At 54.7% G+C, this 27,879-nt stretch overlaps 1 protein-coding gene across 1 annotated transcript in view; it reads left to right on the top strand.

Moving 5' to 3' along the window:
- Positions 1-27,879, top strand: part of LOC123933621 — a 126,249-nt gene that overhangs the window by 8,813 nt on the left and 89,557 nt on the right. The window contains exons 4-17 of the mRNA XM_045992959.1: positions 484-554; positions 2,168-2,333; positions 2,416-2,550; positions 3,125-3,305; positions 5,391-5,521; positions 10,184-10,287; positions 12,517-12,682; positions 16,367-16,552; positions 16,693-16,845; positions 18,097-18,241; positions 20,499-20,657; positions 21,205-21,329; positions 24,370-24,564; positions 27,671-27,826. Of these exons, the coding sequence (XP_045848915.1) occupies positions 484-554; positions 2,168-2,333; positions 2,416-2,550; positions 3,125-3,305; positions 5,391-5,521; positions 10,184-10,287; positions 12,517-12,682; positions 16,367-16,552; positions 16,693-16,845; positions 18,097-18,241; positions 20,499-20,657; positions 21,205-21,329; positions 24,370-24,564; positions 27,671-27,826 (2,073 nt within the window). The remainder of the gene's footprint in view (positions 1-483; positions 555-2,167; positions 2,334-2,415; positions 2,551-3,124; positions 3,306-5,390; positions 5,522-10,183; positions 10,288-12,516; positions 12,683-16,366; positions 16,553-16,692; positions 16,846-18,096; positions 18,242-20,498; positions 20,658-21,204; positions 21,330-24,369; positions 24,565-27,670; positions 27,827-27,879) is intronic.

The following is a 27,879-nucleotide window of genomic DNA, read 5'->3' on the forward strand; positions in this document are numbered from 1 at the left end:
GGGCTTCGGGCGGTGATGATGTGTTTGTAACTCATGTGCTATGCTGGTGGGGGTTTCGGTTGGGGGGGGGCGTGGGTTTGGGTATCCATAGGGTATATGAGAAATCTGTACATCCTTCTCAACATTGCTATCAATCTAAGACTGCTCTCGGAAGCGTCTGTTTTTTACTGGAAAGCCACAGGAATCTCTTACTTACTCCAGTTTCCAGGGCCTTTTGGGCAACAGGAGAAAGTAGAGTGAACCTTCCGAACATTTACTGGGGAGCGGTAGGCCCTGGATGTTTTTCCTATTTACCTTTGGAGATCCTTGGCCTTCCCCATCTAGGAACTAGAACCTTCTGCCCAAGGGAGGGATCTCTCTGCCTACCTCCTACCTGGGGCTGTGTCTCCTGCTGGACCCCAGAACTGCTTTGTGCGTAGGGGAGCTAGTGAGGTCCTGGGTATCCCGGGAGAGGTCCCTGACTCATGGGCCTTTCTGCTTCAGCTCCAAGAATTCCAGGTGATGTCTATCCTGGGGTCCGAGGTGGCCGTTCTGAAGGACTCGGAGAACTTGAGGTAAGACACTAGGTCTTGCTCCTCATGGGACAGGACGTGTGAGCCCCGTATCTTCTTACGACAGCTGCCAGGCGCTGGCTGCACCAAGTTAGATTGGAAGAATGACACCCCCTCTGATTTTGACCTTGTAGGCTCCCAGAGCAGATCATTGACGAGGACGCGATGTAGGAGGCTTAAGTCACTCTCAGTGACCTTCCCTTACCTGGCGGATGGAACTCACCTCCTGTTTCCCTGCCAGTCGCCCCCAGCACGTCCAGATTCTGTGTTTGTCAGGCAGCCTCTGGGCATTGTCCTTGAGTGCATTCTGGAAGACACTGGTATCTTCCATTAAAGCAGCCCCCCCCCAATCTCTGCTGAGATGGGGGTTTTTTTGGAGACCCATGGCCTTTCCCATCCCAAGCTAAGCCTCCCTTTTGTGACCCAACCAAGGACCAAGCCTGGAATTCTCTCTCCGGCTTGTTTCCCAGGACTCGCTGACAGTGGCCTCTGTGGCCTCAAAGCTCAGTCCAGCCGCCAGACTGAAGACAAGCCCATCTCTGCAGATTCCTCTTCCTTTTTTATTGCAAATTCATTTGTTAAAAAAAAAAAAAAAGGCTTTGTGCGTGTGTGGGGGGGGTGCAGGGATGGGGGATGCTGTGGGGGCAGATGGATCCCCGCTGAAAGGCCTAGGGTGGTCTCCTCCCAGGGGGAGTGTGGGCTATTGTCCGTGGGCCCCTCATCAGAAATGCTAAGTCACGGGGCTGGGGGCTGTCAGCTCCTTGAGGCCGGACTGACATTTGCTATTCTGGCAGGGGCGGGCACCATTAGCATTTCTCTAGGGCCAGGCCTGAGACCCAGGGGGGCTGCTCCCAGAAGGCCCCCAGATTCCTGCTGGGGCTGGAGAAGGGCAGTGACCTCCCCGGGAGGTATGAGTAGGGACACTTTCCTGGAGTTTGGCTCTACTCTGCCCACCCCTGGGGGCAAAATGGTGGGGCTGTCCCCGCCCATCACCTCCCCCATCCCATCCACTCACCTGGCGGATGCAGGACGCAGGCTTCATTGGTCCAGGTGATGTGTGGGTCTCTTTTCCTCATCTGCACAGTGATGGGGTCTCAAGTCACTTCCTGCGGTGGGTGGGGGGGTGGTCAGAGTTCTGAGACCCATGACCCTGGAGCCTGCCTGCCTTCCTGCCTGGGTTCAAATCCCAGCTGGTGTCTGGAACCAGTCACATTCTGGTCCTTTCCTCTGTAACACGTGTGTGTGTGTGTAGCGATGCTAGGTGCCTCCCAGGTGGGCTGGGAGAATGAGAATCTTTGTTCAGAAAGCTCTTACAAGTGCGGACTTGTATTCTTTGGGGCTGGGCAGCACAGGTAATTTGGGGGCAAGTGTTAATAAGGGGGGGCAGCTCTGAGCAGAGTCGGCTGCCCCTTGTGTTGGATTCCGAAGTTACCAGTTGCCGGAGAGAACAGCTGAAGCGGGAAGCAAGGCTATTTGGGAAGATGCTGGGTTCCCCAGGGGGGTTCCTAGGCCGACTGACCTAGAGCAGTGGGAGCAGGGGTACCACGGCCCCCACAGTGAAGACTTGGCCTGGCGCCTCGGAGGGCCTCTGTGTGACTCCCGCTTACCGTCCCCAGCGCCGCCCTGGGCCGCCACCCGCTGCGCTTCGTCCTGCAGGCAGGGCGCGTGGCCCACCTGTGTCCCCACCGGGCAGAGCCCCGCTGGGCGCTGAACATGAAGCGCGCAGTACTGAGCCTCCTGCAGGGGCTCCCGGATGCTCCTGGCCCCCAGACCCTCGAAGAGGTGAGGCAGGAGCCTGGAGGGGGCGGGGACGGGGGCAGAGCTGGGCACTCACAGGTAGCTGACTGGGGTCCCGCTCGCCCAGGTGGACGTCCTGGGCAGGTGTCCCACCACGTACCAGCCACAGGGTACCCGACTGCGCAAGACCAAGGACTTGGCCGGCTGCTCCCTGCGCAGAGTGCGCTCCTCTCTGCGCTCCCAGGCCTTGCCACGGGAGGAGGTAAGGGCCTTCGGGTCTTCCCACCCAGTCCCCCAGTCCCGCCTTCCTTCTCCTCCTCCCTCAACTCCTCTCCTGCCCCATCCACACATCTACACGGTCAGTCCCTTCCTTTCCCTGTCCTTCTTTCTCCTTTCCTCCTGCCCCATCTCCAGCTTTCCTCCCCCCTCGCTCTCCCCTTCTCTCCCCCACTCTGCTCCTGCTGGCGGCCTGGCTCCTCGCTTCCTCTCCTCCCGTCCTGCCCACAGCTCCCTGCAGAGAATGTGTTTTGTAAATAGTACGTTTCTGGGGAAGAAAAAAAGATGATCCTTGATGCCCTTAAGTACTATTAGACAAAGACTTGATATCTGGCCTCCCATGCAGGTGCCTGTTTCTGGGACCATCTTCCTTCCCCTGGACTCCCTCACCGACCCCCTCCCCCCCAGCCCCGATCAGGCTTTGCTTGGGCTGCTGGTACTATGACCCAGGTTGGTTGGGTGGGGGGGGGGATGCTGAGGTCCCCTGTTAAAGGCCCCGGTGTACCCCACCCTGGGCCTCCCCTGAGCCCCTGCCTCTCCCCGTCCCTGTGGTCCAGCAGGCTGGCCTGGCCTCCCGCCTCATCTGCCTCCAGAGCTTCCAGGCTGGTGTGCTGAGGGAGGCCTCCTGCACAGAGCTGGACACTGTGGGGCCCCTCTCGGAGAAGGCAAGTGCAGTGCAGATGCGGACCCTTAACTCGCTCACCCTGCTGCGTGAGATGTCCCTGGAGCCGGCTGTCACAGGTGACCAAGGGTGGACGTGAGGGCCCTCAGAGGAGTCTTGGGACCTCCCTTTGTGGAGGGGCTCAGGCAGGCCTAGGCTCTGTCTTGAATCACTTCTGAAAATGGCTATAGTCAGAAGAGTCAGGCTCTTTTTCTAGAAGTTTCTCCAGAAGTTTCTGCTGGCTCAGATGGCTCAGGCTTGGTCTTGACCTGCTCTCTGGGTTGTCTTGAGTGGAGATAGAATCTTCTGGTTCCCTGCTTTGGTGGGGAACCTCCCCCACAAAACCTTCCATCTGATGACCTGACCATTTTTGGGGAACGGGAGGCAAGCTGACTCAGTTTTCCTGATTTTTCTGGGAAGTCTCTGCCAACACATAGCATTCCCCAGAGCCTGGCTCTCTCCTCCAGTTTTGTATGGGAAGAAAGAAACAAGGCGTGCATCTGAGGGAAAAAGATAATTTGGCATGACTGAAAAACGGTTTCTCTGAATAATGAAAATGCTTCCAACTGCTGATGCTTGGGAAGGATTTACTCAGGCCACGAGCTGTGCTGAATGTTTTATGTGGATTATTTAATTTGGTTCTTACTGTGAGGGTACCATTAGGAAGGTACTGTTATTAGTTGCATTTTCAAATGAGGAAACAGTGCCTCCAAGGGTAAGAGGACTTGTCTGAGGTCACACGGCCAGTGAGAGGCAGAGCGGAGACTCGAACCCGCAGCTCCGTTCTGTAGCCCTGGCCGGGAGCCCTTGTACTTCTGAGCCCAGGCTCACTGCTCCACTGCGGGAGAGCCTGGCAGGTGGGAATGGAGCCCTGTGGTTTCCCAGCATCCTCTCTGGCCCCATGGAATACTGGCTAAGAACCTGCCTCCTGAGCACTCCCTCGGGCACCGTGCTAGCCGTGAGGGGGCAGCTGGTCGTGTCTAGTGGTATCCTAGTGAAGATACGGGTGGTTTTATTTTGTTTCACTAGGATGTGAGTGGTTTTATTTTGTTTTTAATGATATACTTATTTTTTTATTATTCCTTAAAGATTTTAGATTAAAGATTTAAGATTTTACCTATTTATTTGACAGAGCCAGAGAGCCCAAGCAGGGTGGGGTGGGGGAAGGGAAAAGGGAGAGGGAGTAGCAGGATCCCCACTGAACAGGAAGCCCGATGTGGGGCTCGATCCCAGGACCCCTGGATCATGACTGGAGCCAAAGGCAGACTCTTAACTGACTGAGCCACCCAGGGGCCCCTAAAGAGTTATTTATTTTGAGAGAGAGAAAGGGAGAGCAGGAGGGAGAGGGAGGGAGGGAGGGAGAACCTCAAGCAGATTCCATGCTGAGCGTAGAGCCCAATGCGGGGCTTGATCTCATCACCCTTTAGATCATGACCTGAGCTGAAACCAAGAGTTGGACGCTCAACTGACTGAGCCACCCAGGTGCCCCATAAGTAGTTTTATTTTTATTTTTTATTTTTCAGTTAAAAAATTTTTAATTGGCCTGCTGTACAATTAATCCATTTAAAGTGTATAATTTGATGGCTTCTAGTATAGTCAGAGTCCTACACCTACCATGGCAACCAACTTTGCAACATTTCCGTGACTCCACAAACAAATTTCACCACCACCCCCGCCCCCGCCATCACCCCCTGTCTCCCCCAGCCCCTGGCAACCAGTCTGTCTGTCTGGATTTGCCCAGTCAGGACATACCATGTGGATAGAATCATATGGTATGATAGAACCTTCTATCACTAGCTTCTTTCACTTAATATGTTTCAAGGTTTGTTCACATTGTAGCAGGTGTCTGACCTTTTTATTTCTGAAATAACCTTTGATTGCATGGAGGGACTTCTCATGTTTTCTCTGTCCATCCCACGAGGGCTTTGGAGTTACCTTATTTGACTATCGCTCACAGATGGGTGTAAAGGTGGTTTCCGTCTTTTGCTGGTAGCAACAGTGCTGCCATGATTTTCCTTGCACATGTCCCCACCCCCCCCTTACACCCCTTGTCAGAAACATGCAGAAGGAAGCATTGGTAGGGTTGGGGGTGGCTCTCAGGGGACCTTCTTCTCATTCTGGCATTCCCCCATATGGTCATCCCCATCTAGGGCTTCCCGTATCAGACCCAGATGATGGAGATGTAACTCCAAGCAACCTGTTGTACGAATGGGAGGAAACACCGTCTCAGGCTACGGTGGTCATGGTGGATGCATCAGTGAGGAAACTGTGTCTGGCTCAGACCACGAGCTTTGAGGTAAGTGCATTCTCCAGTCCTAAGCCAGAATCTGGCCTGGGTCCCTGGCACACCCTTTTCTTTTTTTGTCAAATCTTTTATGATCTACATGTTCAGGATCAGAGCTGCTATGTACAGTTGCATAGGTTGTGCACTGCATAGCTGTGCCTGGTTACACAAGCAAAAGAAGGGGTGTGTGCCAAACCTTGTGCCCCAGTACAGATAGGATGTGAGCAAAGAGAAGGCCTTTCTTTCCTCTGTATATGGACAAGTAGTCCTGTTGGGCTCTCAGGCTGGCTTTCTGAATGGGAGAGGGATGTGACTAAGTGACCACTTTGGACTAGGAGTCTCAAGCAGAAGACACTGGGGTTGAGACCTGGGGTGGTCTCTTTGAAATCTAGGGGGAAGGAACTCTGAAAAGAGCTTGGAAAGACCAGAATCCAGAGCCTGAGCCCTGAGGACAGGTCTGGAGAGCAGGCCACCCAGCCTCTCTGGAGCTGGACGGTGAGGACCAGTGGGGCTGGCTCTTGCAAGGTCTTATGGTCAGGATGATTTCTAGAATGTTCCAGCCCACAGAACGATCTTTCTCCCACAATCCTGCCCTTCACAGCGCTGGGTGCCACTACCGCTGACGTTGTGGAGAATTCCTCCGCAGCCGGGATTTCTGCCCCAGTCCAGAGTCGCTGCTGACTTAGCCTGAGAGCCCCGGCCTCCCATGGAAGGCATGAGAGATAACGGGGATTTTTCTGATTCAGGCCCCAGTGCCTGTGTGCTGAGAACAGAAAGGAGTGTTTTTCCTCTGGTCTGGTAACAGCCCGAGAGGGTTCCCACAATCCTTGCTTATTTATTCCGGATCATACCCGTTTCACTGGCTGCTTACACTGGACCTAGGATTTGGGGAACCCAAACTGGTCACTCGGGATGGGCAGAGCTGGGCCTCTGTCCCCAGCTATAGGCATGGTGCTGAGTGTTCCAGGCACACCGTCGCCCTCCAAAGCTCAGCCTTCCTGGCAGCATGGGGTGTGGGCGCTTCTCAGATACACCGATGCCCAGACCCCGGGCCCTGAAACTGGGACCGGGCAGGTGTGGGCTGGGATTAGCCGTCAGGGTGCCGTGGAGGGTGTTGTGCAGAGGAGGGAGGTCACGATCTGATGTGCATTTTAACACTCTCACGCTGGCTGGGGCTGGAGAACGGACTGAGGGCCAGCCAGGATGCCAGAAGCCCCCCTAAAAGGCTCTTGCAGTAACGCGGGGGGACGTGACATGAAGGACGATGGTCTGGGTGGCAGGTGGGAGGTGGGGAGAGAAGTATCAGATTCAGAAAGACCCTGAGAAAATATATAATATTGAACAATATATTGAATACGTAGGGAGACGATATTGTCTTTTTGGACTACATATTAAATATGTGTAGAAATTATTAAACTTGTAGAAATTATTAAACTTAAATATGTGGTAGAAAATATTGAAGAAGCAGACTGTATTGTGTATGAGTATACCACATGCGTAGTGCACACACACACACACACACACACACACACACGCACACACACTACGCATTTTGTGTCTGTGTGGATCTCTATCCTCGCTGTTTTGGGAGCCGGGTTCCCAGCTTGTCGATCCGGTGGGAGTCACCGGGGCCTTCTGTGGGAGTCAGAGAGCAGCCCATGGGCAAGGGAACACCTCATGAGATGGTCCTCCAGGCCATCTGCCAGTAAGTGACCGTGCCAGTCGTCAAACCAGGCGGCCTGCCCCCACAATGGGGTTCTTACCTTGATGCGACTGGCCCCCTGGGCCAGATCATTCTTTACTGTGGGGGCCGTCCTGTGCACGGTAGGGTGTAAGCAGTACCCCTTCCCCAGTTGTGAGCACCAGAATGTCTCCAGGTGCTGCCCCGTACCCCTCTTTAAGAATGGCTGCTTCGCAGCCTCTGTGCTGTCATGCTGCTGATCCTCGTGACCCGCTGGGAAGTCGCAGGACAGGCCTGCTTCCTTTCGTCTGGCCCCCAGAGCATGCTCTGACTCCCGGACTGGGCATTTCCCCCTGGCAGAGGTGACTCAGGGCAAGGCGTGCTGTGAGCCTGCCGCTCCCCCTCCGGGAGACTGGCGGCCCCAGCCCCAGAGGGCACAGGTCGGCTGCTGGGTATTTATAGCTCGAGGAAGGAAGTACATTGTTCCCACTGGGGAGGTCCCCTGGGGTGGGGGTGAGTGGCTGAGGACCTTGTTCCTGAAAATGGCTTTCCAGGGATGCCTCAGTGCACAGCACGCAACTCCTTGCCCCCTGCCCCCGGAGGAGTGAGGGGGCCCCGCCTGGTTGCCGGGGGGACCGACCTCCGCAGCTTCAGTGTGGAATGCCCCTGCCCCTCTCCATTGTCGGTGGGCAGGAGACAAGATTGGTTTTTCGGTTTGGAAACAAAACCGGGACTCTGTGTTCAATAGAGAGCAAATTCCCCAGACTGACCCTCTGCAGAGAGGCCCGGGAGCTTCAACGTGGGGGGCAGCGGGCTGCGGAGCCGTGAGCATCAGTCAGCCATGCGGGAGGAGGCCGAAACAGAGGCAGGGTGGGTCACCCCCCCCCCCCCCCCACCGCCTCTGGAGACAGCACAGCTCGGGGTTAGCATCCAGTATTCTAAGAATAGGGAGCCCAAGTCATGGGTCTTCATTAAACGCCAACTGTGTACAGCCAAGGGTAGACCATGGTGTATCAGAGCTGACGGTAGGAATCCTGCAGTCTGGTTGTTCCATGCAGACATTATGAGCCATTGAGTTAGAAATAAATCCCGTTAGAAACACAAGTAGTGAGTACTCAGAACTGTTGCTTGCCCATGACCTCCACCCTTGAGGTCGTTTGCACCCGCTGTTGGTGCCTGTGGGAACAGGACGCACCATGGCACCTCCGTGCTGCTCCTCGGGAGTCTGCATCCCATGCTGCCTGTGGAGCGCTGGGGAGGGGCCGCCTCGGGGGTATTGGCACTGTGGAAATCAGCAATTGCGACAAAGCAGGGCTTTCCTTTCTCTTGTGATTTTTGGTTTTTGTTTGTTTTTACACCCCCCCCCCCCCCCCCCCCCCGGCCAACCCGGAGGACACTGGTTAAGACTGTGGGTTTAGGAGCTAAGTGGCCTGGGTTCACTTCTTGACTCAGCGCTGAGACCCCTGGCCCCTGACGTAAGCGCTCAGAGAGTCGCAGATCTCTGTTAAGTGGGGACAGTGACAGCTGCTCTGCATAGGGTGTTGTGAAGGTCAAACGGGATGATGCGTGCACATGGCCTAGAATGGTGCCTGGCACACAGCAGAGGCTCCGCTCAAGGTCACCGGCGCTGGTGGTATTAATACTGTGTGTTCTTGTTATTAGTGGACAGGCTTCTCCCTTCTCTCCCTGCTGAGGGGGAAACCAGGACGAGCTGTTGAGATCCTTCCGGGCATGCCTGGCTCTGGAGAGCTAGTCTTGATGCCAACACTTGGAGCTGGAGGCCTTCCTGGAGGAGGAGGCATGCTTGGCTAGGGACAGCAGTGTGCATGCTAGCTGGAGGACTTAGAAGCATGTGTGTCTGAGCCCAGAGGATCTCGGGTGTTGCTGGGGAAAGGCAGCACTGGAAGGAAAAGAGTCTGAGCCCTTCCAGAAGGCAGGCAGCAGGCCTGGAATTGAGAGGCCCCAGGGTAGCTGCCCCGAGCTTTGGGGGCAGTCTTTAAGGCTGATAGCAGTCAGGGCCAGCCGTCACTTCCCCACCTCCCGCCCCAACAAGGGGCTGGCTTGGGTGTTCTGCACAGGGAACGAGAGACAGCACTAAGGGTAGCCACCAGCTCTGCTAACAGAAGGCACGCTATGGGAATGCTGCCTGGACCCTGGGGGGGCAGACGTGCTGGCCGGTGAGGGGCCTGGTTTGCAGCCTGTGTCTTGCTGAGCCAAGCTGTGTGCACGGAAACTGGGTCCCCACCACTCAGCACAGGAGGCTTGAGGCCAGACACGCAGCTCCCAGCCCCAAGGGACCCCTGGGTGTCCAGGAGGTGGGGCGGGGGAAGGGCTCAGTCCTGGCGTTGGCCAAGCGTGGGGAAAGCGTGGGCGCTACCAGCAGCCAGCCAGGACCAAACCATGTATCTCCTGAGATCTCAGCAGTGCGGGCTCTGAATATAGTCCTTTATTTCCTCGGGCGTGTTTGGACCCTAAGGGACTGTGCTGGTCAGGCCTGCCCATAAGAAAGAGAACCTGCAACACCATTCTTAGCCATCTCTGCTCGGAATTCTGAAAAACGTTCTTGTATTTCTTTTTCTCATTTGTGTATTTCTTTCATTACAAATACTAGAAATATTGCTATCTCCCTATACAAAATCTGCTAAGACTCCTTGTAATAACTAGATACGGTCACGGTGAACACTTACTGATTTTATTAGAGCCTAAAGCCCACAAATGTGGATATCATGTCTGTTTTTCTCCCCACCGTGTCCCTAGCTCCTAGTGCAGGGCCTGGCACACAGTAGGCGCCCACTAAATGCTTGTTAAAGAGTAAAAATGGGCCAGCCTGTGTACCGGGGGATTCCATGGAGAAAAGGCCAGACACGTGGCCTCATTTCATTGGGTCTCAGGACACCTTGGGCGGAAGATGATGCTAATGCCTTTCCCACTGGTATCCCCTCCTGCCCCCAGGTTGCCTGGTTTCTCACGCTGCCCCTCCCTCTGATTCCCAGGCTGCAGAACTGTTCTCGACGCTGGTGTCCGAGCTCCAGGGCCTCTCCCCAGACGAGCTGAGGACACTCTGGCAACAGTCTTCCTTTAAATGCCGGGACAACTGGTAAGGACCTTTCTGCGCGGAGGAGGGGGACCAGGAGCTGGCTGGCAGTCTGGGGGATGGGGGGGGGCTGGCTTGTCTTGACACTGTCCCAGGTCCCCATGGAGGCGTGGACGGTGATATCTCCTCCCCTCTCATCCCTGGGATATTGACTTGTCCTTCAGTCTGGGGATGGCTGCCAAGAAGGTGATTAAGCAGGGAGCTTGGAAGTTCCCACGGGCCGAGCCCTCTTGGGACTGAAGCTGAAAGGCCTGGCAGAATAAATACAGGCTTTGTTCTCTCCCCAGACTGGGACCCTCTTGGCTCCAGCTGGAATTAGCATTCCAATGTGCCTTGGGTCCCCCTCTGCCTGTGGGTGGGGGGAGCCAGCCAGGCTAGGATCCCACCACCTGGACCCTTCTGATGTGGGGCCTGCAAGGGGGTGTGTAGAGACCCCAGGGGCCAAGTGGGATCTCTGAGGAGCTCTCTGAGCTCAGGGCTGTGCTCAGGAGCTTAGGGCTCCTTCCCGAAGTCCAGCGGTTCTCCAGGCCCTGAGATGCAGACGTCTGGGACTTTCTCAAAGGCTATCAAAAAGATCTCGAAAATCTTATCAGCTACAAAATATGAAAGGAGAGGGTAACCCTGTAAAGTCAGCATTGCCAAGTGTCTAACCGAATGACTGCCAAACGGAATGGCTAAGGCATAGTCACCTTTTGAAACCCTCTCTCTGTATTCTTGCCTTTATTTTTATTTTTTCAAACATTATTTATTTGAAAGAAAGAGGGTGTGTGGGGTAGGGGGAGGTGCAGAAGGAGGAGAGAGAGAATCTCAATCTGGCTCCACGCTGAGCATGGAGCCCAACGCGGGGGCTCAATCCCATGACCCCGAGATCATGACCTGAGCTGAAATCAAAATTTGAACATTTAGCTGACGGAGCCACCCAGGCGCCCCCGTATTCTCTGATTTGACCCCCGCAAGGACCCCGTGGGCTAGGTGGCTTTATTCTGTTTCCTGCTTTACGTGTGCAGAAGGAAACCAAGGCCCAGAGTCGTTGGGAAACTGGTCCAGAGTCACACAGCCGAGATGAGATTTGAACCTAAGCGAGATTCGAACCTTCTCCATCTGGTACCCATGGGCTTAGGAGTGATGTCTGACTTAGGCACGTTTTAATGGTGTCTGATGTAGACAAGGGCCTGGAGACTCTGGGAGGAACCGCCTGTTTCCCCGGTGACATATACGTGGCCTGCTACTCTGGATTTTCCTACAAGCCCGTGTCTCTCCGGTCCACGTAGATGCTGGGAGTCAGGGAGGCGAGAGACCCATCCCAAATCTAGGAGTTTCTGAGAGGGTAGATTCTTTTTGGAGTTCTCTTGCCTCTGCTGTCTCCTCCACATGGGGCCAGAGTGTGGTTCTCCAGGGCCCAAATCTGTAGGGAAAGAGGAGTGCAAAGGTGGGAGATGGGAAAAACAGGTAGGACGTTACTTGGACAAAGTGACCTCTGCGTTTCCAAGGGCTCCCGGGCATGTCGGGGCAGGTTCATTCATCAGCATCACCATTTTCCAGATGAGCAAACTGAGGCCAGGGACCATTTACAGGCAGAGGGTGGCTTGGCAGGTTGGGGTGGGGCGTCTGGTCCCCTCCAGTCACCGGCATCACTCATCAGGGGGTAGGTGGCCCGGTCTACCCACAGCTGTGTGCTCCGCTGGCTCATGGCGCCTCCTGTTTCTGCTGTGCCCCCGGGGACCGTCCTCTCCTTCAGTTGCATCTCTACTCAGAGCCACCATTGCATAAAAGTTAAAAAGCTTTTCTGAGCTTCCGAACCTTTCTGCAATCTACAAAAAGAAGAGAAGAGTCTTGATGTTGACCTTGGGGAGAAAGCACCTCCTGGCTTTGGTTCCTGTTTGATAGCAGGGGTGCTGGCCCCTCCCTGGTGACCATGGCGAGCCTTTTAGCAGAACAGTGGGTGGGGCTTATCTTGCTGGAAGCCACTCTCTCCTGCGGGCAGGGGGCAGACCTGCCAGGGTTTGGATTGAGCTGCACTTATCCCTGTAGACCCTAAAAGCTAGGGTCCCAGCCCTCGCTCAGGGCTGTGTGGGTGTGTGATCCTGGACACATGTTGGGGTGTGTGATCCTGGGCACATGTCGGTTGCACTTCCTGGAGCCTCAAAGCATTCCCGGGATGCCCAGAGGAGGCCTGGAAGGAGCTCTGCAGGTGCAGGCCACCTCCTTGACCTTCCTAGGCATCTCTTGTAGGCAGCCGCTGGTGGACGCCCTGCCCTCCTGTGGCACTGAGCCCTGTGTAGGCCTCATGAAGGACCTCATCGTGTCCGGGGAGGTGGAGGCGGAGGAGAGGGAGGCGTGGCTCTGGTCGCTGGCCTTCGTCCCGCAGCCCACGGATGCCATGGTCCACATGCTGCTGGTGAGCCCCCTCTCCCCCACCTGGCCCCCCGTCCTCCTTTCCCCACTTGGCTGCTGAAAGGACACTGGGGGTGACCCGCTTCCGTCGGGCCTTCGTGCCAGACCCTTGTGTTACTAGTGGGGACAGAGCAGAGAGATCTTGGGTTTGAGTCTCAACAGTGTCCCGCCCACTGGGTGATTCTGAGCAGGTGACCTAACCTCTCTGAGCCCGTTTTTCTGATCTGGAAGAGGGGGATGGAACAAGTACTTCCCTCCTGGGCTGGGGTTCAGACACAGGATGTTGCATGTAAATTCGTTCTCCCAGAGTCCGGCACTGCATCTGAGCACTTTAAAATGAGAGCCACTCTTGTTACTGTAAACACATAACGTCTACTGAGTCTTAAAACCAAGAAACGTGTGTGAAGTCGAGGCCGAGGGTGTTAACAACCTGGAGGTCTTAGTGAACCCTGATGATGCCTCTGGGAGGTAGGTGCTTGGATGGCGCCCCTATGGCAGGAAACTGAGGCCCCCTGCTGCTCCCCCCTTCTCCATGGGGTGTGTCCTCGCTTGCCCTAGGGGCACCATCTCTTGTCGCCCCTCACCCTGCTGTGCCAGGCGGGTCGTGGGTGAGGATTCAGAGGACACCAGCATGGAGCGGGGTGATCCAGATTTGGACCCCAGCTTTGTCCCTTACCGCAATGACCTCCAGCCAGGTACTGAACTTTTCTGTGCCTCAGTTTCCCCATTGTGTGGCGGGGGCAATGGCAGGGAGACTCTGTAGATTAAGGAACTGTGATGTGTCCCAAGTGTCTTGCACACGACAGGGGTCGCTGCTGTGACCCCTTGTCAGGGAGACACAGTGAGTAGAGCCGTCAGGGTCCCTCTGCTTACAGAGCCCAAGATCTTTGTATCCTGCCTGCCTGTCCTCCAGGCCAGAGCTGGCATCTCTCTGGATGGGTTTGCTTGTTCTCTTGCCCGGTCCACAAGGACGTATGCGTGCCGGGCGCGTGCTGGACCTGTGCTGGGGTGCGGGTTCCCTTGTTGCAGCCTGGAAGTTTTTGGGGGGGGAGGAGATGGGGAGAGGGGCCAGGGAAAAGAGGGAGGGGGTTAGAGAAGGGTGGAGGAGGGAGATGGGAGGCCGGCAGGAGAGTATTTTAATATACTTTTTATTGCGGAATGACTTTTTGTGTTCGGAAGAGTTGCAAAGCTAGTACAGAGTTTCCGTGTATCTGTGGCTCAGGGTCCCCCAGCGCTAACGTCCGCCGTCACCAGGATGTCATCGTCACATCCGAGAAACTGACATTAGTATGTTGTTACTAACCAGACTCCAGCGGTTCGGATCCCACCGCTTGCCCCACAGACTCCGTCTGCGGCTCGGTCCCAACCAGGGCCCCCCACTGCAGGGAGGGGCTGCGTGTTTTAAATTACGCAGTAAACCACACAATCAGGAGACGGCGCCCAGGTGTCCGGCTTGATGCTTTTACACCGGCGCACCCTGTCCTAGAAGATGGGAGGTTCCCGCTTCTCCCCACCCACTTCTCATGCCCCTCCCCACCCGTGACCGCACAGGTCCCAGGGATGCTGCCCTTTCTGGCCATCACTCAGTTTTGCCTGCTCTTGACCTTCATACCGTGAGGTCACGTGCACCTGAAGTGTGGCTTCTTTCTCCCGCATCCTCTGTGAGAGTCGTCCGTGCTCTGGGCGCATGCGTGCATGTGCATGTGTGCGCGTGCACGTGCATCTGTATACAGGTGCGTGCGCATGCATGTGCGCGCGCGCGCACTTGCGGACTCTGTTCCATTGCTGGGCTGCATTCAACCTCTTGGCCGTTTCTTCTCCAAATGGTGTCTCTTGAAGAATGGGAGTTAGAAGTTCCTGGTTTGGAAAATCCAGCCTAGTCATCTTTCTGAGCTCCCCAGGGTGCTGGCGCTTCTTCTTCTTCTTCTTTTTTTTTTTTTTTTTTTCTGTTCCCTACTAGTTTTGCGGTTTGGTATCTTGGGGAGGGTTGTTTTGGGACAAAAGGAGTGAGTATTCAAGTCCCATTGGAAAAGGGAAATCGGTTGTGAAGGAAACCTGGCAGTTTGGGGCAGACCCCCCAGGACAGCCATCCACTCAAGAGGATCATTCCTGGCTGGGCTGCTCCGGGAGCCCTGGCCTGAGCTGCCCTGGCTGTCCGGGTCCTGCAACGAGAGGAGTGGCTGCAGCCACCCAGCCTTCCCCACGGGGTTCTCCCATCTCTCCCTACCATCTCTCCAGTTCCATCCGGGTCTGGAGCTGGATGGCCCGAGTCTGCCCCGCCTCCCCTCGGCATCCTTGGTGGAGCAGAGCCTTTGGCCGGCGGGAACCCTCCTCCCATGCGCTGGAGTGGCTTCTCTCCACTTTCCATAACCCCTGCGCTCTCTCCGCTGTATGCAGAAAATCGGGAGGGTTTGTCTTTACTTGCCCAATCTACGCTAACGGTGAGCGTACTTTTCCAAGCCGCACATCCCCTTCCTTTCACAAAGAAAACACACATATGGAGACTCCTGTACCCTAAGGACACTCCCCTGAGGCCACACGGGGCCACACACCCACACACTGAATCATATGGAGATATACCCACCAAGATGCACGCACACATACCTACACGTGTAGACGTCCAAACCCAGATGCAACATATATGTGTCCCCCCGACCCGTACTCATAGGGACAAGTGGGGACAGCGACCCGCACCTGGCTACACACGTGCCTCCCAGGATACACTGCATGTACATACACAAGGCACACACTGATGTTGCCCATGTGCACAAACACACTCAAGCCCGTGCAGCCACATGCACTGGGACACGTGCCCCAGGATAGACGTGTGTGCTGGAGGACACGTGCACACCCATACGAGAACATACACGCTTGCTCGTACCGCCCAGATGAGCTCACACAGACAGAAGTAATAGAGACTTAATTCCCAATTCTGGTCCTGCAGCGCATGCCTGCTGCTGGGCTTCCGTACGCTGGCTGTGCGCGTGCACCTGCCGCGTGGCCGCCGCTCCCAGCATGCCGGACGCGGGCTCTTCTTGGCCCCGCAGCACTGAGTCTGCTGAGAGCACGTGGTGGGAGCATTTACACCCTGGAAATTGGCAAGCGCTCCACGCAAGGGCTGGCGTTTTCCCTGGGGTGGGGGGCGGTGGGTTGGTTGCTAACCATTTACCCTAACGTCTCTGGCCACTCCACCGTGTCCTGCTCTGAGGACGTCCCCGCCAGCGCCTCGGTCCTCCCACCTGGTGACCGTTCCCAGGGGTTCTCAACCTCGGCGCTGTGGATGGTGGGGCTGGGTGGTTCTTCATCGTGGGGGCCGCCCTGCATAGTAGAGGGCTTACCGCAGCAGCTTGGGTCTTTGCTGGCTGGACGCGGACAAGCCTGCTTCTCAGGCGTGACAGCCGAAACCGTCCTCGGACGTGGCTGAGCGCCCTTCCCGGGGTCAGCCCAGTGGCGTGGTCTTCCCTCCTTGATACACGGGGCCACCCAGGTGCTTTAGAAAGGACACTTGTGGACAAGTCCCCGCTCGGAGCAGCCTCTTTAGACTCTCAGGGTTGGTGGGCCAGGCCTCTGTCTTTTCAGGAATCTGTGGGCAGCCAGGGTGGGGGCTCAGCTCTATGGGGGGAGACCTGGGAAGGGCCACCTCACCAGCCTTCTGGGCTTGGGTGGGGGGGCCGGTTTCTGTCCCCAGCCTCTTCTGCAGACCCCGGGGACCAGCCTCAGTGCCTTCCTTGGTGTCTCGGCCCTGACGCACAACCTCTGTGCCTCCCTGGGTGGGCCCTGCGGACACCTGCCAGGTGTCAGCTCCCTCGTGAGGATGCTGGGAGAGGCCTTGGGGGCCAACTGCACCTTCCGGGATCCGTCAGACCCTGAGCAGGTGAGGACAAGCAGAATTCTGGGCGCAGCCCCTTGGTGGGGCCCGAGCTGTGCAGGGGAGCCCGAGGCTGCGTGGGTGGGCGGGCTGAGCCCCCCCTCTCCCCCCCCAGGCCTCAAGGCGCCACCGCCATCTCTTTCCAGCTCCAGCTCGTGCTGAAGGCGATTGGGAATGCAGGCTTGGCGGCCATGGCTCTCACTCCCACACTGAGTACCTATGCATCCCAGAGGGACTGCCCCCCTGAGGTCCGGCTGGGGGCCATCCAGGCCTTCCGGAGGGTCCCCTGCTCCGCAGATGTGAGCTCCTGCCTGTCATCGGCTAGGGTGGCGATGGGGCGACTGTGGGTCTTGAACCACCATTTGCCAGTTCACCTCTTTATGTGGTCATTCATTCACCACGTTTACTGAGCACCTGCTATGTGCTGGGCCCTGCTGTGAATGACAGCCCATGTCTCTGTTCTCACAGAGCCCGTGTCTGGTGGGAGGCACATACTTGTCCAGTAAGCGCACAGACAAGCATATGATTGCAAACCACAGAGAAGCCATCCCTGCAAACCCTCTTGTTCAGGGGGCGGTGAGCTCTGGACCGCAGGCCCCTCCCCATTTGCTGCCTCTTTGTACGCAGCGCTTTGCTGGAATGCGGCCGTGCCTGCTCATCTGTGTGTTGTCTGTGCTGCTGTCTTGCTCTCGCTGCGGAGCTGAGCAGTGGTGGGAGAGACGGCATGGCCTGCAAAGCCAGAAAAATTTACCATCTGTCCCTTTGCCCAAAGGTTTGCTGGCCCCTGGACTAGTGGTTCCCTTCTCACTGTGAGTCAAAGCCAAAGTCTTTACAGTGACCTAGCAGGGTCTGTGTGCTCTGACCACAGGCCTGCTTAGCACCTCGTTGGGTTCATCTCCTCCTTCCCTTGCCCTCCACTGCTTCCAGGCACGCCAGGCTGCCTGTTGTTCCTCAGACACTCTAGGCCCACTTCTGCCACAGGCCCTTTGCATGTGCTGTTTTCCCTTCGCTTGAACATCCCCAGGCTTCCCTTCTTCACATCCTGTAGGTCTTTGTTTAAAAACCACTTTCACCGTGGGTCCTTCCTGGCTCTCTCACCTGAAATTGCTTCCCCACTTAATGTTTCCCTTTTTAGTACTTAGCACCTAATATGTTCTATATTTCGTATCTTAACCTTGCTTGATGTCTTGTCTTCCTGCACTAGAGTGTTAGCTTCAGGTGGCTTCCATCACCTAGCACCGTGCCGGTCACATAGTAGGTGCTCAGTAAATATTTCTGCAAGAGTGGATGGGTGGACGGTTGTGCTGGGAGGGCTGGGGGAGGATGGGCTTAGCAGTGACCCTACCACCGGCCACAACCGGCCATGGATGAGCGTGTCGGGGAGGCCTCCTGCAGTGAAGACTTTGTGATTGTGTGAGCTGGGACAGAGCAGCAGGGCCACCCCCTCTCCCCACTGGAGCCAGAATAACTCGGGGGACATTGTGCTACTGGGTGGAGGGGGATGGAGGTGGACGGGCCCCAGGTGATGGCCTTTGCTCTGCCCGAGCCAGCGATCTGCGCTCTCCCGTCTATACCAAAACCCCGAGGAGGATGCTGAGATCCGCATCAATGCCTACCTGGCCCTGATGAGATGTCCTGGTGAGGACGTGTTTGCACAGGTGCAGCGGACCCAGGCAGCCGAGCAGTCCACCCAGGGTGAGCAGGGCAGCTGGGAGAGGGGGTGCTGGGGCCGGCCCAGAGCTTCCTGGAGGGTGCTCTCTTAACCCCTTCCTGCTCTCCTTTTCTTGCCACCCCACCTGGCCAAACTGGCCTGGCATACCTCCGCCTCATACATATGGCAATGGGATAAACTTGCACACATCCCTTTTCCTCTCTGGTCCTCCATTTCCTCATCTGTAAAAAGGGATGGAAGTCAGTGGCTTCCCTTGTAGCTCTGGTCAGTTTGCGACCTAGTACCTGGAAGCGAGACTCAAGACAGAGGAGGGATGGCATCTGCGAATCTCACATCCCTTCTGGGGTCAGAGAGGTCCCTTTAAACAGGGGTCTCTGGCCACAGTTCCTAAACCTAAAATTGAAACTTTGAAAAATAAGTTCAACTGATTTTCAACAAATCTTTCCCTGATGGACAGTGAGTTGAGTGCCTGGAGCCCAACAGCTTGGGTTCAAATCCCAGCTCAGCCACTTCCTACCTGCGTGCCTTTGGACAAGTTACGAAGCCTTTCTGAGTCTCTGTTTCTGTATCTGTGAAGTGGGGATGATCACAGCACCTTCCTCTTTGAGGGAGCATAAACTGAGTTCATACACAAAGACCTTTAGAACATTTTAAGGGCTGTGTGTGTGTGGCTGTTTAGAGTTTCAAAGCGGATAGGAAAACTAAAACCTACCTCCTTCTTCCTGGGCCCTCTAGTCCCGTTGCCTGAATGCATTCATGGTAAACAGATTTTTTCTATATCCCAGCAGAACTGGGAGCACACAGACAAGCCTGTCCATGGATCTCCCAAACACCCGCACCTCAGGATCATGTTTTATAGACTGTTGTGCCTTTGCTTTTTGCCTTTGGCATTTCTGGGGGCTCCTTCCACATCAGGACATGTGGACTCTTATCTCCTATTGCATGATATCATACTAGGAGCTTACACCATATTCGCTTTGACATGTCCCCACTGATGGGCATTTTGGTCATTTCTGGGTTTTTGCCATGAAAAACAACCAGCAAAGTGAACCTCTCCATGCATCCACCTTTGAGACCTTGTGGTAATCTAGCCGTAGGATAATTTTCCAGAGGACAGATGGCCAGGTAATGGGGCGTACACATTGAAAAGTCTATGATTCTGCTGAATTACCTTCTAAAGAAACCGTACCCCCCAAAGGGAAAAGAAGCGGTACTGCTGGATGATGGAACTGTCCGTTGGCAGTTTCAGGGATGGGGTGGGATGTGTGAGGGATGGGAGGCCACTGGGCCAAGCCCTATCACCTGGGCATCAGCCAAAGGGCTCAGCTTCGATGGAGGCCCTGGGGCACCAGGCCTCTGTGTGTTGCCCAGTGGAAACAAATCCTGATTCCATTCTCTTCCTTGATGGATTGTTGTTTTTTTTTTTTTTTTTTTTTAAGATTTATTTATTTGACACAGAGAGATCACGAGTAAGCAGAGAGGCAGGCAGAGAGAGAGAGGAGGAAGCAGGCTCCCTGCTGAGCAGAGAGCCCGATGTGGGGCTCGATCCCAGGACCCTGAGATCATGACCTGAGCTGAAGGCAGAGGCTTAACCCACTGAGCCGCCCAGGTGCCCCGATGGATTGTTCTAGAAGCTCCCTCTTGGGCCTTCTGAGAGCCTGAGACAACCAAGAGGATTCAGGGTTCCCAGTTAGACTCTAGTATCCCTAACTGGACTCTCCCACTGTTGCTCGTTTGATTTTTTTCTCCTCCAGTGAGCCTGAGAAAGAGGACCCCCATCACAAATTGCTTATCACACCTTTGCCAAGCCTGAAAGATAATTCAGCTCTTTGGGCCCAGACTTCCTCTTGACTTGTCTGCACCAACAGCCCTGGGAGATGGGTGGTTACTGCATTTCACAAATGAGGAAACCAAGCCTCAGAGAGGGAGAGTAACCAGCCCGAGGTCACACAGCTCCTGAGTGGTGGAACTGAGATTCAGACTTGGGTCTGACTGTCAAGCCAGAGCCTTCCCCGCAATGCCTCCTTCTCCCTTCAGGAGAGGCATGTCCCAGTGCTGTGCACAGGCTAGATTTCCACGTTCCATTAAGGCACTGCTGTTTGCCAGTATTTCTGGAAAGAAAGTGTGGATACCCAAGGGATACCCTGGCATGTGGGCATAGTAGGACTCGGGATCGGGGCACAGGGGGCTCTTTTCTCTGGACTGTGTCAGCTCCAGGTTCATCCTTCCCCTCCTCCCTCCTCTTCCTTCCCCTGCCTGCTGGCCGTGACCCGCCTCCAGTGGGCTCCTTTGTGTGGAGTCACCTAACGCAGCTGCTGGAGACCGGTGACCCCCTGAAGCGAGCTCTCCAGGAGGCCCTCCCCGAGGACATCCTGAGCCGGGAGTTCCAGCCAGAGGCCTGGAAACACTCGTCCTATTCTGATGTCACCTTCCGCTCTGGTATGGCGATCCTGGGCAGGTGCGGTCCTGCTCTGGGGCCGCAAAGCCCTGGGGACCCGGGAGCTCTAACCCTTTGAGGACATGTGGATCGAGGATGCTCTTTCCTTAGTGTCGTCTGTTTCTGTGTAAATCAGCGTTGACTCTGTGGCGCACCTGTGAGTTGGAGACCTTTCTCCCTGGTGTTAACAAGGAGATTAGCTCCACACTGGGGCTGTCGCCTCCTTATCACAATGACACAGAGCATCCAGAAGGAAACCCCATTCTAGCCCAGGCACCCAGACTACCTCAGCCACTCTGGAGGTCTGGGGGTGGAGGGTGGGGTGCCCTGGCTGTGCCCTCTCTCTGGCTCTCAGCAGGTATGGGTACATACATCTGTGACCCTTCTGGCCTTCCCTGGGCTCTTGATAAGGCCTAAGGCTGAGACACGTGTCCTGCTAGAGAGGACGCACCCTGTCTTTCCCTTTCCCAGGCTATCGCCCCTCAGTGGCCAGACCCTGCTCTTTGAGGGGCAGGAGGGGACGGACCCTCTTTCTCTCTCTTGTCCTAGTGTCTGGCAGCCTGGGAGCCAACCTGGAGAGGACCATTCTCTTTTCTCCAGCCTCCTTCCTCCCCCGTTCTGCCACAACCAACCTGACCATCCACGCCCTAGGTCACGCCTTCAACCTCCTGGAGGTACGAGAGGGTTGGCTGTGGTCTCTTGGGGCCTCTTCTAGACTTGGGGCCAGAAATGATCACATCCTCCCATCTTTCCACGGATGACCTCTTCTCTATATGGATCGGCTGTTCTGTCTTGTGCCTGTTCTCCCGGTCAGCCAGCCGTATACCCAGCCACCCATACAGCTGTATATCTGTCTACCTTCGTGCATCAAGCGTCCACCCCTGTCATCCATCCATTCATGTAGCCTCCCGTCCATTTCCCTGTCAACCTCTCACCCCTGCATTCTCTAGTCATACACACACACACACACACACACACACACAGTTATGTACCCACACACTCATCTGTCTGTATACCCACCCCTATATACATCTGTATATCTGTCCATCCATCCTCCTGTCCATCCTCCCAACCATCCATCCATCCATCCATCCTGCCTCCCTTCCTTCCTTTCATCCATCTGTCCGTCCATCCGTCTGTCCATCCTTCCTTCCTTCTCCTCTATCTGTTCATTAATATGCCCCTCTCTCCCTCTACCCTCTTCCCCATCCATCCATCCATCGACATATCCACACTTATCCACACATCCACCTGCCATCCATTGCACAAGTACCTGTTTTCTAACCTGACATAAACCAGGGGCTGTGCTAGGCTCTCAGAATCTGACAGTCAACAAGAGAGACGTGATCCTTGCCCAGAGAGGTGGACAGATAAAAAATGAGTAAACACATTGATAAAACAAAGGTAACTCTAAGTACTGTGTACGAAGGTGAGGTTTGAGCTGCGACCTGAAGAAGGAGCGTGAGCAGCCTGGTGAAGAGCTGGGGTAAGAGCCTTCCAGGCAGGAGCAATAGTATGTGCAAAGGTCCTGGGGCAAGAAAGGACTTGATGTGTCAGAGGAACAGAAGTTGACCAGGGAGTGAGGAGAAGATGGGAGGGCAGAGAGGAGCAGGGCCACGCATCGAAGGGTTTTAAGCTGGAGAGGGATGAGACGTGATTGGAACATTCTGGCAGTCATGCAGAGAATGGATTGTGGGGTATAGCAACAGAAGAGGCAGTGTCTCTGAGGTCCTATATCCAGCAAACTTGAGCATACTGGATTACCTTGGCGCCCATTCATCTCCTTCCCCCAGGCCCCTGAGGCTTGTCCAAGGGAGGGTGCTCTGTGCCTTCTCCCGACCCCTTCTGATGTATGGAGAACAGAGAGCTTGTCCAGACATGACCGGCTGGGGGTGTGGGCCTAGATCTGCCAATGGCTGGCCCTCCGTTGTTTTCTGTACAGATGCTCTTGGAGATAACTCCTTCCTCGGAGAGTCCAGCACAGAATTTCCGGGTCACACTCATGCTGTCATCTGTGTGTCTCCCTTGCAAGATTCTGAGCTCCCTGAGAGCAGAGACCCATGTCTCCTTCTCTAGGCATGCTGAAGGCCCAGTTGGTGGGTCATTTTGTGTTGATTTGACTGGGCCATGGGGTCCTGACATATTTGGTCACACAGAATTGTGGGTGTCTCTGTGGGAGTGTTTCTGGATGAATTCAACTTTTTTTTGGTGGAACGGTGGAAGGCACAATAGATGGAAAGAAGGGAAGGTGGCTGGAAGGATAAAAGGATGGATGGATGGATGGATTGATGGATGGTTGGATGGATGGATGGATGGATGAATGAATGGAAAGATGGGTGGATGGATGGATAGACAGATGGATGGATAGATGGATGGGAAGGGTCAAAGAGCTACTGAACAGATGCCTGGGTGAATGGAAGATGGAAGGAAGGAGGAACAGAAAGGACTCATTCATTCATCCATCAAATTTTGAGAACCGACCAGGCTAGGTGTATTAGTCAGGGTTCTCCAGAGAAACAGAAAAACAGAATTAGCAGAATGTATTATATCTAGAAAAAAGATTTATTGTAAGGAATTGGCGCTCACAATTATCAAGGCCGACAGGTTCCAAGATCTGTGGTCAGCAAACTGGAGACCAGGAAAGCCAATGGCATTGTTCTAGTCTGAGTCTGAAGAACCTGAGAAGAACCTGAAGAACCTGAAGAAGGCCTGAGAACCAGTAGTATAGTTTCAGTCTGGAGGTTTGGGACCTGGAAAGAGCTGATGTTTGAGTTTAGGGTGAAGGTGGGAAAAAAAACCCTGATGTCCCAGCTCAGAGGCGGTCACGAGGAACTACCCTGTGGTTGGGAGAGAGTCTGCTTTTTGTTTGAGTCATGCCTTCAACTGATTGGGTGTGGCTCACCTACATTATGGAGGGTACTCTGCCTGACTCAGTTTATTGATTTAAATATTAAATTCAGGGACCTCTGGGTGGCTCAGTGAGTTAAGCTTCAAACTCTTGGTTTTGGCTCAGGTCCTAATCTCAGGGTCCTGAGATAGAGCCCTGTGTCAGGCTCTGAGCCCAGCATGGAGTCTTTTTAAGATTTCACTCTCTCTCCTACACTCCCTCCCCCACTCTTTCTCTCTAAAATAAATAAATCGAAAAAAAAAAAACTTAAATTCATCCAGAAACACTCTCACAAAACACCCACAATTCTGTGTGACCAAATATGTCAGGACCCCGTGGCTCAGTCAAATCAATACAAAATGACCCACCAACTGGGCCTTCAGTGTGCCTAGAGAAGGAGACATGGGTCCCTGCTCTCGGGGAGCTCAGAATCTTGCAAAGGAGACACACAGATGACAGCATGAGTGTGACCCAGAAATTCTGTGCTGGACTCTCAGAGAAAGCAGTGATAGATTTGGTCTGGGGGTGAGGAGTGTGGGAAGGGAGTGATGTGGGAAATCAGGGAAGACTTCCCAGAGGCGGTGACATAGGAACCAGGCTCTAAAGAATCGGTAAGGATTTTTACTGAGGGACATTTGCCCAACAAATGTGGAACTTGCTGATTTGAAAAGGTGGTGCCCCTTGCCTTGGGCCCAGGTGGGCCCTGGGGAGCCCAGAGTACACTACCCAAGCCTGCTACCCTCTCCCCCCACTTTGAGCCCCCAGCTCTGCAGCTTTGGATCAGCCAACCGAGCTGCTCCTCAGAGAGCCCTGGCTTTTCTTCCCAGCTTGGCCTCCGGCTGGAAAACGCAGAGAAAATCGTCCACAGGCTCTTTGGCGGCAAGTCCTTCTGGGGGCAGGAAGAGGAGACAGAGGCCCAGCCAGAGAAATCCCCAGAGCCGGAACCAGAGCCCACACCATGGGGGGCCCACCCTGACTGTCCAGGAGAAAAGTCCAGAAAGATGAGAGACCTACAGCAGAAGGTAAGGGGAGCGGGGAACCTGCACCCACCCAGCTCCCTCTCCTCACCAGCCCGAGGTTTTGGCCTGTGGCTCAGACTTCCATCAACTCGGGACAGGCTCTGAGCCCTGGGACAGGCTCACGGAGACAAGGAGCTGGTCCGCAGCTCAGGTGTCTGCTGTTGGACTGCTTTATCTCGAAACGTATTGATCAAAGCGTCACATACAATTAGGAAAGTGTCCAAGTCCTAAATGCATCTCCATGAACAGAACGCCTCCTTCTAATCAATGTCCGGACCATTATCAGTTCCCCAGTGGCCCCCTGCACCCCCCCCCCTTCCAGTCTACCCACCCCCACCAAGGACGATCACTAATCTGCCTCCTTACTGCACCGACGAGTTCTGCTTTGTAAAAATCAGCTTTGCAGAGGTCTCGTCTACTTTGAATAAGCGGTGGGTGTGTCAAGTATACAGTTTGATCATTTTGGACGTGTGGATGCACCTGTACCAAGATGAGCAACACCCACTTCTATCTGATTCTAGAACGTTCTAGAATAGAATAAAACCTTTAGCCAAGAAATAACGAACTTTGAGTTTGTTTCCAATGTTTAAAAATTAGGAGACGACCCAAAAAATCCAGATTCTCTGGCTTCTCCAAGCAGAGAACTATTGGCCTCCTGCCCAATATTATTGGAAATATTATTAATATTTCTCCATCCTGTCCTCCCCCAGCCCCTGGCAACCACTAGCCTGCTTTGGGTCGGTGTGGACTGACCTGTTCTGGACACTTCCTATAAATGGAGTCAGGCGGCACGTGACCTGTCGTGTCCGGCGTCTCTCGCTGAGTATCAGTCATGTTTTGAGACACATCCGTGTAGCACGGATTGGTCCTCCAACCCTCTTGAAGCCTGAAGAACGTTGCACGGTATGGGTAGACCCCCTTGTGTTTACCCGCTCGGTCCTGATGGACATTGGGTTTGCAGGTGGTTTCCACCTTTTGGCAAGTGTGATTAATTCTATTCCTGTCAGAGAGAGAGAGAGAGAGAGAGAGAGAGAGAGAGAGTGTGTGTGTGTGTGTGTGTGTGTGTGTGTGTGTGTGTCTGGCCCCTTTGACTTAAATTTTGTGGGTGAGATCCAGCTACGGGGCTGGATATAGTCATGCTTTGCTCGTGTTCCCTGCTGTTCAGCGCTGCTGTGGTGCAAACACACCAGGATTTCTTTGTCCGTCCGACTTGTGGTGCGCTTTGGGATAACTTCGAGTTTCTGGGCTCATTGCAGATAGTCCTATGAATATATTTTTTTAAGATTTTATTTATTCATTTGACAGATCACAAGTAGGCAGAGAGGCAGGCAGAGAGAGAGAGGGGGAAGCAGGCTCCCCGCTGAGCAGAGAGCCCGATGTGGGACTTGATCCCAGGACCCTGGGATCACGACCCGAGCTGAAGACAGAGGCTTAACCCAATGAGCCACCCAGGTGCCCCTCCTATGAATATTCTTGCACGTGTCTTTTTGGTGCAGGCATGTACGTGTTTGGGCTGGGGATATGCCTAGGAATGGAGTTGGTGGGTCGTGGGGTCTCATAATATCCATTCTTTGGGTGGGGAGCTCTATTTCACGTGATTGTTCCCCCACTGATGGGCATTTAGCTGTGGGCACCTTTTTACTCTTGGAAGAGGTTATTGCCACATACACTTGAGGGTGATCGAGGAGTGGCTGGGGCATTGGTTCACATGCTCACAGCTTTACCAGTCATCAGGTGTGAACCCAAGGGCGCAAAGATGGTCAGGACGTGGTCTGTGCCCTTAAAGCCTCTTGGACTGGAGCTGGGGCTGGCAGGCAACGAGGAGGAGGGTGGTGGGTGGGATGTGAAGACTGTTTCTTAGAATCTGTGTCCTTTTTGTCTGTTTTTTTCCCACTTGGGATAGAGAGTCCTAATCCCAAGATCTGTTTAGCACAAGCACAGCGAGCGTGGGAACAATGCCTGGCCTCGGTGTCAGAGGGACGATAGGGAGTGGTGGGGGCTGTGGCAGGTGGGAAATGGTCAGGCCTCAGTTAAAAGCGGCGGCCACTGTCCCACTCTGGTTTCTTACCGCCCCTTGTGGTGGTGGGCAGGAGGCCAATAGTTCTCTGCTTGGAGAAGCCAGAGAATCTGGATTTTTTGGGTAGTCTCCTAATTTTTAAACATTGGAAACAAATTCAAAGTTCATTATTTCTTGGCTAAAGGTTTTATTCATTTATTTGACAGAGAGAGAGACAGCGAGAGAGGGAACACACGCAGGGTGAGTGGGAGAGGGAGAAGCAGGCTTCCCCGCTGAGCAGGGAGCCTGATGCAGGGCTCCATCCCAGGACCTTGGGATCATGACCTGAGCCAAAGGCAGACGCTTAACATCTGAGCCACCCAGATGCCCCAACAAATTAAAAAAAAAAAAAAAAATGCAGTGTGAGGGACTTCTGGGCAGCTCAGTCAGTGAAGCAGTCTGCCTTCTACTTGGGTCGATCTCAGGGTCCTGGGATTGAGCCCCATGTTGGGCTCCCCATTCAGCGGGGAGTCTCCTTCTCCCTCTGCCCCTCCCTGCTGCTCGTGCTCTTTCTGTCTCTCAAAAAAACATGCACGGTGAAAAATATGAAGAAAGACAAATGGTCATAGACAGGAGGAGACAGGAGAGATGGGATAAGCTAATGCAGTGTGGTCGCTGGAACGGAGGGAGAGCTGGACTGGAAAAATGTGAAATTTGAATGTCTGGAGTTTTGTTAATATTACGTGTCCATGTTGGCTTCTTTGCCTTCCTTGCATGCTGGCCATGAAAGATGGTGCCAGTAGAGACAGGGTGAGGGGCGTGTGGGAGCTCTCTGTACCATCCTTGCAACTTTTCTGTAAATGTAAGATGATTCCAAAACAAGAGGATGGTGAGAACGCTCACACCCACACACACCGCCCAGGGCATTTCGGCAGCACCATGCAGGCCAAAGAAAACCCATCTGGGGATTCTGCCTGCAGGCCATGAGTTTTGCAAGCCGTATTCCAGACACCAAAAGCCCTTGACCTTGCCCCTCTGCTCCCCCGGACCCCCACCTGCGTCCAGGCAGCAGACCTGCTCCTAGTCACCCGTCTGGTCTGGGTTCTCCCTCAGGTGGCCCGGAGGCGCGCAGAGCGGCGGGCGCTGCGGTGCGAGCTGAGTGTGAAGGTGTTCGGGCACGAGCTGAGCTTCATGAACTGTGGGGCGATGGCGAGCCATGTGAACCGCCCGTCCTTGAACCTGGCCGAGCTGGCCGTCAAGCTCCTGAAGGTACCTCCGCCTGGGCTCGGCCCCTCCCAGCCCCGCTGACCCTGTCTTGTTTC

Source organism: Meles meles, chromosome 21, assembly GCF_922984935.1.
Source record: "Meles meles chromosome 21, mMelMel3.1 paternal haplotype, whole genome shotgun sequence".
NCBI lineage: Eukaryota > Metazoa > Chordata > Mammalia > Carnivora > Mustelidae > Meles > Meles meles.